The 13,870-nt window shown below is 49.3% G+C and overlaps 1 protein-coding gene across 1 annotated transcript in view; it reads right to left on the bottom strand.

Annotated features, from left to right (window-relative positions):
• The window catches only part of TACC2 (transforming acidic coiled-coil containing protein 2), a 166,333-nt gene that overhangs the window by 88,169 nt on the left and 64,294 nt on the right, over positions 1-13,870 (bottom strand). Inside the window, exon 4 of the mRNA XM_019642916.1 lies at positions 7,086-7,211. Within this exon, the coding sequence (XP_019498461.1) occupies positions 7,086-7,211 (126 nt within the window). The remainder of the gene's footprint in view (positions 1-7,085; positions 7,212-13,870) is intronic.

The following is a 13,870-nucleotide window of genomic DNA, read 5'->3' as shown; positions in this document are numbered from 1 at the left end:
GGCAAAATGGAATGCGAACGAACGCAAAGTGGAAATGCAGAGCCCTGTGCTCCAAAAGTGTTAAGAATTTCGAGAGAGCGACAGCAGAGCGCTGAACCAAGCGCAGGGACTCGGGCAACTGCCCAGGTTGCACGCCCATGAAGCCAGTTCTGGTTCCAGACCATGAAGAGGAGCTTACACAGGGTCCCTCGAAGGCCTCCTGAGCTGCCAGAGGGCAATGTCGTCAGAGCAGAGAGGAGAAGCAGGTAAGTAAGGACAGCCCAGCGTCTCTCTGCCAACTCCTGTCTCCACTCAAGTCTCTCGTGACCACCAGTGACTCGCCTTAAAGACATGATTTTCAGGGAGAGAGTTGGGCCCTCTCCAATTCCCAGCACCACTCCCAGCCCTCAGGGGAACGCCTGACAGCTGCCAAAGCCAGCACAGAGGTGGGCAGAGCACTGAGAAGGGGTCCACACATCTGTTCTCCTTTGACTTCTGCTAGGCATTTACGTCCTTTTTTCCTTCATCTCCTCCCCTGCAAAGTGGGCTGGGGGGAGGGGAGGGTAATTTCCTACTTATAAAAGTCCAGATCCCTTTCCCCGTTTAAGGAGTTCATCAATATTTTCCAAGCCTTATTGAAATAACACAAAAGAGGCATACAAATTCACAGAGAGCGTCCATATTTTTGGAAAACGAAGGAAAGGATTTAATTTAAGCCTGTTATTTATTGTTTTACAAGAAGACAAAGGAAGCACATAAACCACCATACTTTTAGCAGACAAGGCAGTCTTTCCTGCTGGGTCCCGCTGGACAAGACCTCAGAATCCTTCTCAACACAGGTCCCGAGGGAACCACTACTAATGGGTCAGAGTTTGCCGTCCCTGATCCAGTACCTCGCCAAGATCCTCGCAAACAACAACTGGCCCCACTAAGCATTCTGTAGATGCAGCCTCCACCCACACAGGACCTGAGAAACAGAGAATGTTGCTTTAGGGCTTGCCCTCAGCCCGACGGCCCAACAGTCCAGCTGCAGTGAGATGCTGTCAGCAACTGCTGTCTTTTGATTCCCTGTTCAGGGCTTTTGAGTCCTTCTTGGCAGATCCCCCACTGAACTGACGGCAAATTTCATTTCAGAGATCGGCTAGAGTTGCCAAGTTAAGCCCTTGTCCAAGGACAAACACCAAAGTGACCCCAGCTGTCATGGAAGGGCGATAAGCGCCCCCAAGATACAGGCCGAACAGATCACGTCCTGTCGGGCCAGATGGGCGACAGCGCCTTATCTCCCTTTTCATATCACCATCTGGAAGGTATTAGCACAACAGCCTCCCTCTCAGGCCTCTTGATTTTTTCTTCTTGAATCCCCAAGTGCACATGATCACGTAATAGGGCCAGAGCCAGGGCCAGAGCCAGCTCAGATGGAAAGTGAGATCCAAGCTGCAGAAAGGAAGTGCTGTGAAATGCTTGGTTTGGAGAGCTAAGCTGGGTCGATCGGAGCGCTGGACAGTCAGCCCCACAGAGGCCTTTGATAAAACGAGTCCAGCGATGGCAGATACAGCCTGCAACCCGAGATGTGGCTGCTGAACAGCAGGGAAGCAAAAATCAGGAGGTGCCCAGAGGGGGCTTGCAATCGGGCTGGAAACTCCAAGGCAGACACATCGAGCTATTTCTAGTCACCAGTGAGATAAACCAGCATGTGAACCCCAACCCACGTGAGAGTCTGAACAGCCCCCAAACATCACTGACCTTGAGATGTCCGGCTGTGGGCGGGCTCTGCACGGTTAACCCTGAACAGGCTTGTCAGTTCTTTCCTAGCATGTTCTTCCCCTCCTTCCCTTCACAGAGCGAGTCTGGGCTCAGAGGGAATGACTTTTAAGGTTGGTTCAAGCAAAACAACCAGGAAGGAAACTATCCACTGAAGGAAAAGTCATAAACACCATCCCAAACTATCCGAGAGCCTTTGATCTGGGTTGCATCACCCAGGTCATTAATTCCCACCACTGTCATCAGTCACCAGCAGCAACTGGCGTGCGTCCTCTTCCCAGGAGCAGGATTTCCGATGCGCCCTGATGGGCCCTAGTTACAGAGAATACAGGGATGAAGGCAACCAAAGGAAACTGATCTCAGATAGACAAGATTGACCTTTTTATTCAGAAAGTCAGAATCTACCTACACAGATAAAGCAGTTCACAAACCATGAAACACCAAAACAAAAATAAAATCCTGTGTTTGTGTCAACCACATGAAATTGGCAGTCTTTGACAACTGCCAATATGGCGATTCCTGTGCTTCAACCTAACAGTACCCGGGTGGACACCGGAAATTCAAACAAAGGCTCTGAACAAGACATAGGTGCACCCCAATCTACTCAGCATGCTGGCTACTGGTTACAAATTTGTTTCATGAACGTGTACCTTTTAAGTGGTACAAAGGAATTCTGTTCAGGGAAGACTTGCGGGTGACCCCTTTTCTAAATTAGAAACATAATACTTTATCATTCAGTTTTTAATAGGTGCTCGCTCAGCTAACCTTCGTGAGGTAGTTGAGCCCACTCACGCATACTCATAGCCAAAAACCAGAAAAATATTCTCATGCAAACAGGTGAGACAAGAATAAACCCCCTGAGTTGGAGCAAGAGGAAAAACAGAAGCTGTTAAGTCAGCATAAATTCCCTACGCTTTCAACTTCGAAGAATTCTGGGACTCCGTTTCTGAACCTGGAAACTCTGTAGCGAGGCTATGACGCTGAGGAGGAGCTACCCCCACTCCGGGTTCTTTGATCAGAAGGCAGACATCAGAAACTCAGCCACCAGCTGCTGGGACAGGTGTCTGCGATCCTGAGCCATTACCAGCCAGACAGGTAACGAGAAAAGCACCTGGACAAGACCATCTTACCCAGGGCTTCCTCCAGTGTGAAGCCCAGACCAACAGCAGCAGCATCGCCCGGGAACTTGGCAGAGATGAGAAGTGAGGCTCCTCCCCACACCTCCCGAATCAGAAACTCTGGGGGCGGGGCGGCGAGCAGAGCTGTAACCAGATTATTCTGATGTTTGCTAAGGTTTGACCCCCGGGGACATGAGTCAGGTGAGTAGTTTTCCAGCTGTGTCCACGGGAGTCCTCCAGGTCCACAGAAACTGCTCTGTGTGGATTCCTGGCTGTGGGTCCCAGATGGAACCAGACTGCCCGTTTCGCTGTTTAATAAACGGTGGTACGGCTGGAACGGTTCATTTGAAAATTAATTCTGCTGCTTTAAAAAAAAAAATTGGAAATACTGAACAGATGGGAGTACAAGTGGTCACAAGCAATCTAGTCATCTGTAGAATGTTCTCGAAGGTCTGGGATCAGCTTTCGTGCCACCCAGGGACGCCAAAAGCAAAATGGAAGCTCAACCACTTAAAGCAGGTTCAGGGGCTCTCCCTGAGGAGGGAGCAGGTTTTGATGTCCTCCAGGGCTTTGACAAAAAAGGGGTAGTCAAAATCCCTGTCTTTGTTTGAGAACTGCCTCAGAAACGGGGGTGCCTTCTCCCTTCTTTCCTATTCAGAAAATACATATTCTTAAAAGGGAAGGATACACACAACAGCAGAGCTAAGCGGGTGGCAGGGAGAGAGGGTGGAAGACGCCTGCTGTTTTTCTCTCAGGTGGCTTCGAGCCAATGCTCCAGCCCCAGTTGTTTTTCTGTTTTTCGATAATTTTTTAGAAACATATTTTTAAAATATTAATTTCAACTTATTTTTTTAATTTAAAGTACCAACCCTGCTTCGGTGAAGAGGCAAACCTCTAGGGAGGGCTGTGACGGTTTGTTTCCACTCCCTGCCTCGCCATCTCACCCTGTCCCTTCTCTGAACAGGAAATGGAGGGGGAGCCTTGGGTGGGGCTGGGGTATGAATGTTAGTGTCCCCCAAATTCACAAGGTGGAATTATAACCCCCGAGGTGATAGTATTAGGAGGTGGGGCCTTTGGGAGGTGACTAGGGCATGAGGGTGGAGCCCTCCTGAATGGGATTAGTGCCCTTATAAGAGATTGCTGGGGAGCCCCTCCTGCCGTGTGAGGGTACCCTGGCACCGTGATCCCAGACTTCACAACTGTAGAACTGTGAGCAACAAATTTCTGCTGTTTATAAGCCACTCAGTCTGTGAGCACACATGGGCTAAGACAGGTGAGATGGGGAAAAGGGCCTCTCTGAAGTGCGCAAGGACACCACTGCACCCCCACAATGCCCTTCTCAGCTACGCCGACAGGCTGGCAAGGGTAAGTACAGCTGATTTTCGTTCTTCGCAGTAGTTCTATAAAGACACCACAGACACGGAATTAGTGAGTACCCAAGCCATTGCAACTAGGAGAAATACAGGGTTAGATTCCTGCCAGCCTCTGGTCACCATGTTTCTGTCACCCAATCAATACGTAACATTGTTTTATGCATGTTTCTGTTGAAAGACACCTTATATAATACAGTCATCTGTCCTTATCCACAGGGGGCCAAGACCCCCAGTGGATGCCTGAAATCGTGATAGTACCGATCCCTATATACACAGGTGCTTTGCTTTTTCCTATGCATACATACACTTGACCGCTTCTCTGTGGCACGTGCGTGCAATTGTCAGCATCGCTCCTCTTGTGCTTTGGGGCCATTGTTAAGTACAACAAGGGTCACTTGAACACAAGCATTGCCATACCACAATGGTCGATCTGATAACAGAGACGGTTACTAAGTGACTAATGGGCAGGACAGTAAACAGAGTGAGGATGCTGGACAGGATGATTCACATCCCAGGCAATTTAAAACTTATGAATTGTTTATTTCCAGAATTTTCCATTGAATATTTTCAGACCGCCATTGGCTGCAGGTAGCTGAAACCGTGGAAAGCGAAACCAAGGATGAGGGAGGGCTGCTGTACGTATTGTTGATTCATTAACATCGAAGTCAGGGCCCACGTCACTTATTCACGCCTAAACGACGCTTATCTAACCCAGCATTTTCCCCACGGGGCACACGGCCGCCTTCTTGCACTAGACAGCACTTCAGCATTATGGTTGGGGGCCATTTAAAACAGCAAAATCATCAACAAAACTCACACAATTACCAAAAAAAAAAATGGGGCACTAAATAAATACCTGGAAAGGACTTGTGTACAGAGAGCTGCAATGAAAAGACAGGGCGTCACCTTGCTCCACCTCAGCTGGGAGCACACACGTCAGGTGACTCAAATTTTCTGCTGTTCGGAGTGACCACAAAGGAGCCACAAGGTCTGACATTGGGCTTTCAAATACACCTTAGGCAATTTCACAAGCATGGCATCTGTGTGGAATGAGGACAGACTGTGTTTTGTGGAGGCGGTTGGCGACCAAAGCCAGGCCAATCCCTGCACCTCCTATCGGCACGGCCTCTTTTCCACCAATTTCCAGAAAAGACATGACAGCTCTGGATAGTTGTTCATGAACACGGGCAAGGCACCAAAATCACTCAGTGGGCATAGAGATCTACCAGAAAGCCGGCCAAGTTCTCAGCGCTGATAAAATCTGTACGTAGCCACCGGTTCCTCCCTGCACCGTGTGATCACACTTGGTCATGGTCAAGGTGACACAACTTCTTTACGCAATGTCTTCCTTGGTCTTGAGAGGGCCAGTGACGTAGGCGGGACCCCATGGTGCGGTGGAATGAGGACACCTGGCTCTACCCTCAGCCATGGCAGAGGTCAGAACACAGGCTGGGCAGCTGCCCGGACCTGCTGCAGTCCCCAGCTCTGCCACTCACTAGCTGCGTGTCCCCAAGCATGTTAATGTCCCTGGGACTGGATATGCTCACTTGTCAGATGGCCGCCATAACAGAACCCCCTACCTGCTAGGGGTGCCAAGAAGATTTACAGAGAGACACTCAGCCCGATGCCTGGCGCACAGGAAGTGCCCTCGGCAGGGACTCTAAGAACAGGCATCACTGGCCTCCTGCCAGCCCGGGACATGTCATTTAAAACACAGTCTCGGGTCTGGGAGGGGACTTTACAAGCACCAGTAACGCTCCCTACTGGTTCTCCTGAGAGCCATCCAGCCAAGTCATCCTGTGTCCTCTGCTCAAAGAGCCCCCTTTGCCCTTCTGTGTCCCTAGGCCGGAAAACCCGAGAGGAGACGGATTAAAGACAGACAATTTCTGGGTATCTGTGAAGGGCAGTGACACAGTGGGGGATGGGTGGCTGCAGGCGCTCAGAGAGAGGCTCCCCTCTCCGCCCTGGGAGAAGGCTTCCTGAGGAGGGACGCTGGCCTGGGAGCTCTCGGAGGGAAGGAATGCGTCTGTCCTAGTCACCATGCTTTCCCCAGTGCCATGCGATATCTGGCACAAGGCAGCTGTTCACTGACATAAATAAGAATTAAAGTGTGTGTGTGAGTAGATGGATGGATGGATGGATGTGTGTGTGTGTGTGTGTGTGTGTGTGTGTGTGTAGGTATCTGAGTCCTGAGGCTGACTTGGAACAAGCCTGATTTAAATAAAGGGCCGAGTTTCCAAGTTTGCATGGAGAGGGAGAGGTAAAACCTAAGTCGGGGCTACGCACGATGTACACGGGGAACCATGATCAATAGGGGGTGGCTGGGGCGTGAGGTACAGGGTGAGTGAGGGCAGACCGGCAGGAGGGGAAGCAGAAGACGCCACCCCCTCTCCCCGCAAGGCCTATTTGCCAAGCAAAGGCACAAGGACCTGGCCCCTTTCCCCGCTGCGCTGCTGGCTCGCCTTTTCTCTGACCATCACCCAAGACAAAGACAACAAGCAGCTAACCAGCTTGTGTCACAGGAGGCCAGGAGGCAGCCACCTAAGTCATTCCCTGAAAAGGTATAAACTATACACTCTCTCTCCTGGAGGAATTCTATTGTAAACCGGGGCTCCTAAAGACCACAGGGAACAAACCTCTAAAATGGCCTTTTTAGGGGGGGTTTCTTGGTATCTCCTCAGATCATTCCTAAGGCCCCAAGGAGACGCCCAGCCCTTTGCAGGAGAGGCATGCAGACCTTGTTGGGGGCAGGACTGGGGGGGGGGTGACAATTAGAGGGGAATGGAGTGAGCAGGTGTTCAGGGATTGAGTCCTGGGGTCCCGCCACCAGCCCCAGGCCCAGCCCCCACCCTACCTCTGCGCTGTCAGATCCCTGGAGACCTGGCTGGTGACATCACCGTGGTGGGAAGGGGCAGCTAAGAGTGGGTTTTCCAGGTCTTCAAGGGCAGCTGGCTGAGCGACATCATCTGCTACAGGTGAACTAGGGAGGGGAGAAAAAAAAAAACAAAGCTCAGAAATGTTCTTTAAAGTTTTAAGCGTGTTTTAACAGCACGTTTTTTTTCTGGAACGTAAGCAGGGCCTCAGTTTCCCTTTCTATAAAGGAAGCGTCTGGCGCTGCTCCATGTGTGGTCCGCGGATGGTACTGGTCCAGGAGGGTTTGTTACCACTCCATGATGACACTGCACAGAAACCTGAGTTAGAGTTCAGAAAGCTTTAGAGCAATTTGGTAGAGTGCTTTTATGTCTGTTGAATCTAGTAATAAAAGTCAGGGCTGGTGTTTCGTAGGTCTTGATCAGTGGTTCTCCACCAAGGGTGGTTTTTGCCTCAGGGGACATTTGGCAATGTCTGGAGACAGTTTTGGTGGTTACCACTGGAGGAGAAGGATGCTACTGGGTTGTAGCAGGTGCAGGCCGGGGATGCTGCCAAACATCCTACCAGACGCAGGACAGCACCACGACAAAGAATCATCCGGCCCAAAATGTCAACAGTGCCAAGGCCGAGAAATCCTGGCCTGAGTTTATTTCATTTTCTAGTAATCCTCCAAAGTTAACTGTATTTTCCAAAGTTTTGATCTACAGTAAGTTAGAAATAAAAAACAACAGTGGTCCTTCATTGACTGGGAAGGTCTGCACTAGATAACCTCCAAAACAGGCTGCCTTTGAAAGTCTAGAGAGACACAGGTCACTAGACACTGTCACTGTCACACACATCAGCTCACTCTGCAGGAGGCCCCTTTCACAATCGGCTACATCATCTCACTAGCTCATCCTGGAGGTCCATGAGTTTCATTCTTTCTGATGAACTTGGCTCTGTAGCAATGAGTAATGGGACGGTTATACATATTCATCTTTTGAGCAGATAGTCACTGAATACCAGCTCTGTGTTGTGACCAAGAAAGAGGTGGTTCCCGGCCTCATGGAGCGTACAGTCATAGACAAGACTCCGACATTTTTAAAAATGCATGTTTGCTTAGTAACAACTGTAGTTACCGCTCGGAAGGAAAGGTACAGGTGGCTATGAGAGCATGAACTAGGAGGTCCTGGCCCAGAGTGGGGTCAGGAAAAACTCCCCTGTGGGGTGGTAAGCGGAGGCCAGCTGGCCAGCTCAGTGTAGCAAATGTTTCCTGAACTGACGCTGTGCCAGGAACTGCTAGTCGGCACGCTCACAGATACCACCATATTTGATCCTCACAACAACTCTGTGAGGTGGGGGACTATCATTATCCCAATTTTACAGATGTGGAAAGTAAGACACAGAGAGGCTGAGTAACTCGTCCAAAGTTGCACAGCTGGTAAGAGGCAGAACCAAGACACAAACCCAAGCGTTACTCCAGGAGCCATGTTCTTAACCACCACACTGGGCTAAGTCTCAGAGGTTGAAGAATAAGGAAAAGGGAGAGTGCCCTCTGGCACAGGGAGGCAAATGTCTGAAAGCCCTGGCTCAGGAAGGGGTTTGGCATTCTGGAAAAACGCAAAAAGGTCACTTTGGCTAGACTGCACAAAAAGAAGACTATGGAGGGGAGAGGTGGATAGGAGCCAGATCACAAGGTCAGGTCGAAGTACTGCGGCTTGGTTGTTAATTGAAAAATCAGCCCAAGGCTTCCATCAAGTGCTCAGCCACAAAGGGCTGCTCCTGGCATCGAGATGGACGAGAGCGGGGAGGCCCAGGGTGAATTTCCCAAAACTATGTTCTACCGACGACCGGACTAGCACAAAGTGAACAAGCACATGTGTGGGCCCACACGTTACTGCTTATTCCCGTGGATCCTCTGACAGTCCCTTCTTCCTCCGTGGTGTCCGCCGCCCCCCACCATTCCAAATCCTGCAGAGCCCTGTCCTGTAGCCCAGTGCCCACACCCAAAGAGTCAGAGAGGAGGTGAAAGGCGTGAAAGGCCGACTGAGACCTCCAGAGGAGGGAGGTGGCAGGGACTCGGGATGTCTTTGTTGGATCACGATTCGGAGAATCCTGAACAGGCAAGATCGACTTTCCAAAGTCGTAAAACCTGAGTGGAAAAACATCGTCCAGGAGTTTTGGCAACACCCGTTGAAAGCCATAAAAGACTTCGTTCCCTTTGACACAGCCATTCTACCTCCAAGAATGTATTCTAAAGAGGTGATTAAAGGTGCTGAGCAAAGATACTGATCACAGCTGTGATCATAACAGCAAAAAAAAAACGCCCAAAAACAAACACTGGAAACTGGCCAAAGGGGACAGTTAATCAAATTAAGGCCCAGCCACAGAGCGGACTCGGACTCATTTGCAGCTGTTTAAAAAAACTAAGGTAGCTCTCCATGTGTCTAGAGCAGCGGTTCTCAACCTTCCTAACGCCGTGACCCCTTAATACAGTTAGTTTGTCATGTGGTGGTGACCCCCAACCATAAAATTATTTTCGTTGCTACTCTATAACTGTAATTTTGCTACTGTTATGAATTGTAATGTAAATATCTTTTTGTTTTCCGATGGTCTTAGGTGACGTCACCCCTGTGAAAGGGTCGTTCGACCCCCAAAGGGGTCGCGACCCACAGGTTGAGAATCGCTGGTCTAGAGGTAAATATGTCCATTACTAACTAAAAAGAGGTTTAAAAACTATTGGCAGCATGATGTAGATTTTATGTGCCTGTGTGCATCAACATACATGTATGTGTGTGCACATATGTACATGTATGTATAAATACACATGCAAAGAGAGCAGCAAGGCACAGAGCACCAAGCGACATGGAAGAATATACACCAAGGTGTTCATGGTAATGGTTTCAGGAGTGAAACTGTGAGTGTATTTTCTTATTCATTGAGTTTATCTCTATTTTCTAGTTCTATGCTGAACACATACTGGTTTTATAAAATACATAAGAAAACATATTTAAGGAAACGCTTAAGTGCCAGGGAACAACTTTAGTTCATAACTCAGTGAGTTTTAAGAGATGGGACAGTCAGAGAAATGCCATCACACACACCCCCACTTCTGTATTTAGATTTTCCACTGTGGGTATCTAGGCTCGTCAGCCTCATCCCAAGACAGAAACACAGCCACGCCTCACTCATCAGGCACCACTGGGGACAAGGAAGGTCCCAGTGGAGAATTCCTCGGGTAACAGATGTCTGCCCACACAACTCCATGGGATGGCATTTTGAACTCTTTGGGATGGAATTCTTTTTCAAAGCACATTGGGCACGTCCCTGATTTATCGGAACAGAGACTCTTCGAACATAATTAAAGTTTTCTCAATGACACGCGCTCCGCATCTTAAGCGACTGTGTAAGCGAGGAAGTATGATGTCAGGGCACTGAAAACAGAATTACGTCTGAAGTCAGGAGGCCTGGGTGCTAGAGCAGCCCCACCTTGGGGTCTCAGCCAGGTGATTTCTCTGGGCCTTCGCTTTTAATCTGTAGGAGCGACGCCACTGGAAGGCATGAGCCCCAAGAACCCTTCAACTCAGCCTTGTCCCTCCCTTGCAGGCGGCCAGCCAACCAGCTCCTCTGCTTCTTTTACTTTATGTCTCCAGTTCTCTGCTTCTAATGGAGTACAGACCAAGGAACATGGCTGAGGGTTGGACTAATGCATAAATCAAGAGTTAATGAGCTCTGATACAGCTTTATAAACCTCCCACACAACATCATTATAGCAATTTAAAAATAAACATGTATGTGTACATACATACATTAGATTGAACATGAAATTGAAAAAAAAAATTGTCACATTCACATTGTGCCCTCAGCCCCCCAAGGGCCTTTCTGTCTTTCTTCCTAGTCATCTGGTTACGCTCCAGGGGGCTAAGGACAGGGAAGAGCTGACTTCTAGGGACGTGGAGGGACTCATCAACAGCTCTTCTCGGACCAACTGTAAGAGGCTATAAATGGCATCAAGACCCTGCTAGTGGCGGTGCTGGGACTAGAATGACTGAAATATTTTTCAGAGGGAAAAAAAAAAAATCCGTCAGGGATCTTCACCACCAGCTGCTGCCACCAGCTGCTGGGGCCAGCCCGCCGTAAATTTAGTCAGGCCAGCAAAGGGTTGATTTTCTGCTGGCCTGTCCGGGAAGGAAGCTTGTATCAACAAGGGCTTCTCCAAAGGGCCATGAGTCACCCCCGTTCAGAGACGCAGGCAGAGAGGGCTCTGTTTCAAAGAGGAAGACATTCTCACATTTCTAGTCTAAAAAGCCAACACCTTCAGTGCTACACACAGAACCCATGCCACAGGAAGGGCTCTGGGCCGGCACCAGAATGAATTAAATGGGACCAAAAGTAGGAATAATAATAGTAATGGGTGGGAGGAAAACTTTGGGAGGTTTAGATATGTTTATGGCCTTGATGGTGGTAACAGTTTCACAGGTATATCCTTATCCCCAAACTCATCAAGTTGTACACATTAATTGTATACATACGTACAGCTTTTTATGTCAATCATATATCAATAAAGTGGTTTTCAAAAAAAATGAGGATCGGGCCGGCCAAGTGGCGTGTTGGTTAAGAGCTGGCTTGGGACGCCAGCTCTGAGCAGCAGGGCCCTGGTTCGGATCCCACATGAGGGCCAGTGACACTGCCCTCTACAGCTAAGATGGTGAACAACAGCTCCACCTGGAGCTGGGCTGCCGTGAGTCGCCGGCGACGGCGTAGGCTGAGCCCCTGCTGCAGTGGGCTGCCATAAGCTATTGTGTGTGGCCAGCAGCCGGTGTGAGCTGCCAAGAGCCGCCGTGAGCGGCCGTCCAGAGGCCGGCGACTGATCTGCCTCGCCCGGGAAGAGCGCAATGATGGTACCAACATGGGCCAGTGAAGCAACGTCCTCCACAACTAGACTGAAGAACAAAAGGACAGCAACTTGTCTGTTCCCCTCCCTCAATTCCCCAATAAAATCTTAAACAAAAAAAAAAAAATGAGGAGCACACATTGCAGGGCTGACTAATCAAAAGCAAGGCAAGTTCAAAGTCTAAAGCAAGAACTGTGAAGGGAGGTAATAAAGGAACAAACTGCTGTAGAAAAATGGGCTTCTTTCAGGCTGGGGTGATCTGGAAAGGTCCCTGGGGTGGCCAGGGGTGGGGTGGGGGATGAGGAGGAGCCACGTGTTTCAATAGACAGATATGTACAAGGGCTTTCCAGGAAAAAAAAAGAGCTTCTCCCTTCCTCTCTCCCTGATGGTCCGGTGGGAAAGCCACTAGGCTTCCTTTCCCTTCCCTTGGACAGAGCAAGGGAGGAGACGCACAGGAGAAGGGACAGGGGCTGCAACGTATGGAGGAGGCCAGCGTTTTCAGGAAACCATTACCTACAGGGTGATTAGCCCCAAAAGAACCACACCAATGGTAATGGAGCCAGGGTCTCACATCAGAGGATTTGCTTATACAAAAGCTGATTCGGCACCAAAGAGCTCTCAGGGCTGGGTTGCAATTAGAGGTATCAGAGAAATACAGAACTAGATATAAAGAATGTGTGTGTGCGTGCATGTGCGTGTGTGTGTGCGCGTGTGTACGTACATGCACACACATCTATTTCCCAGCTCTGTCTGCTGACAGGAGTCATGTCAAAAGTACATAAGAGCCACATCAAAGGGGCTGCCACTGGCCAAATCTGGGACTAATTGGGCATAAAAAAAATAAGGATAGTAATGGATTATAATCCATCGGGAAAATTAATAATCCATGAGCTCATATAAAGACATGAACAAATGCACAAATAAGTGAGGAGAGAGAGCTGCTCCTTACAGTCCAATGTTAGCTAGTAAAGGTAGGAGGAGTGATGAAAACAGAAAATCACCGTTAAGAACCATCGGAATGGTGGTGAATTCAGGCAGGAGCCATTGAAGGACACTAACCAGGTGGATGAAACAGGTTTAAAGAAGTCAAGGACACTGGTGTGGAGCGTCTTCCCAGCAAAAACTCATGGATTACCAAGGGGGAAATGATGCTTTAATGGTGGAGAAAGCTGGCACGTACCAACCTGGCCAGGTGTTGACCAAGATGACCATCCCCGGGGCTGGGACAGTCCTCACCCTGCACATGGGTGAGGCTCCTGGATGTGACACACTGGGAAGAGCACAGCATCGCTGCTGTGGGGGTTCCTGACCACAAGAGACAGCCCCTGTCTGGTCATGAGGGAACTCCAGATGGACACAGGCCGAGGGAGTTTTCCAAAATTTAAGAGCTGTGCTTTGAAAAGCTATGAAAGGCAAAGGGGGACTGAGGAATTCTTTGACGGAAGGAGAGTCTGCAGGCAGACAGAGCTGGAAGCATGCTTTCGGAATGATTCTGGATTGGATACAAAAAGGGACCAGTGCTGGTAAATCGGAACGGGCTCTGAAGGCTGGGTGGTGAGGTGACATATCATATAGATGTCCCAAATGGATGGCCGTGCTGGCATGGTGCTGGCAAGTGGCCTTGTTTGGGGGAAATGAACACTGGCGGGTGTTTTTGTTTTGTTTTGTTTTGTTTTGTTTAGAGGGGGACAGCTTCGTGCCTGCAACTGCTCTCAAATGAATCAGAGGAAGAGTAATGAAAATGGACACACACATATCCATCCATATGTATTTATAAAGAGGGGATGACAAAGCATGTGTAGTAAAATGTGAACAATTGAGGAACTGAGGCAAAGGGAACATGGGAATCCTCTGTACCGTACTTGCCACTTTTCTGTAAGTTGGGAATTATGTCA

Source organism: Hipposideros armiger, unplaced genomic scaffold, assembly GCF_001890085.2.
Source record: "Hipposideros armiger isolate ML-2016 unplaced genomic scaffold, ASM189008v1 scaffold_74, whole genome shotgun sequence".
NCBI classification, from domain to species: domain Eukaryota; kingdom Metazoa; phylum Chordata; class Mammalia; order Chiroptera; family Hipposideridae; genus Hipposideros; species Hipposideros armiger.
The sequence above is the reverse complement of the archived record's forward strand: the minus strand, read 5'-3'. Positions and strand labels throughout refer to the sequence as shown.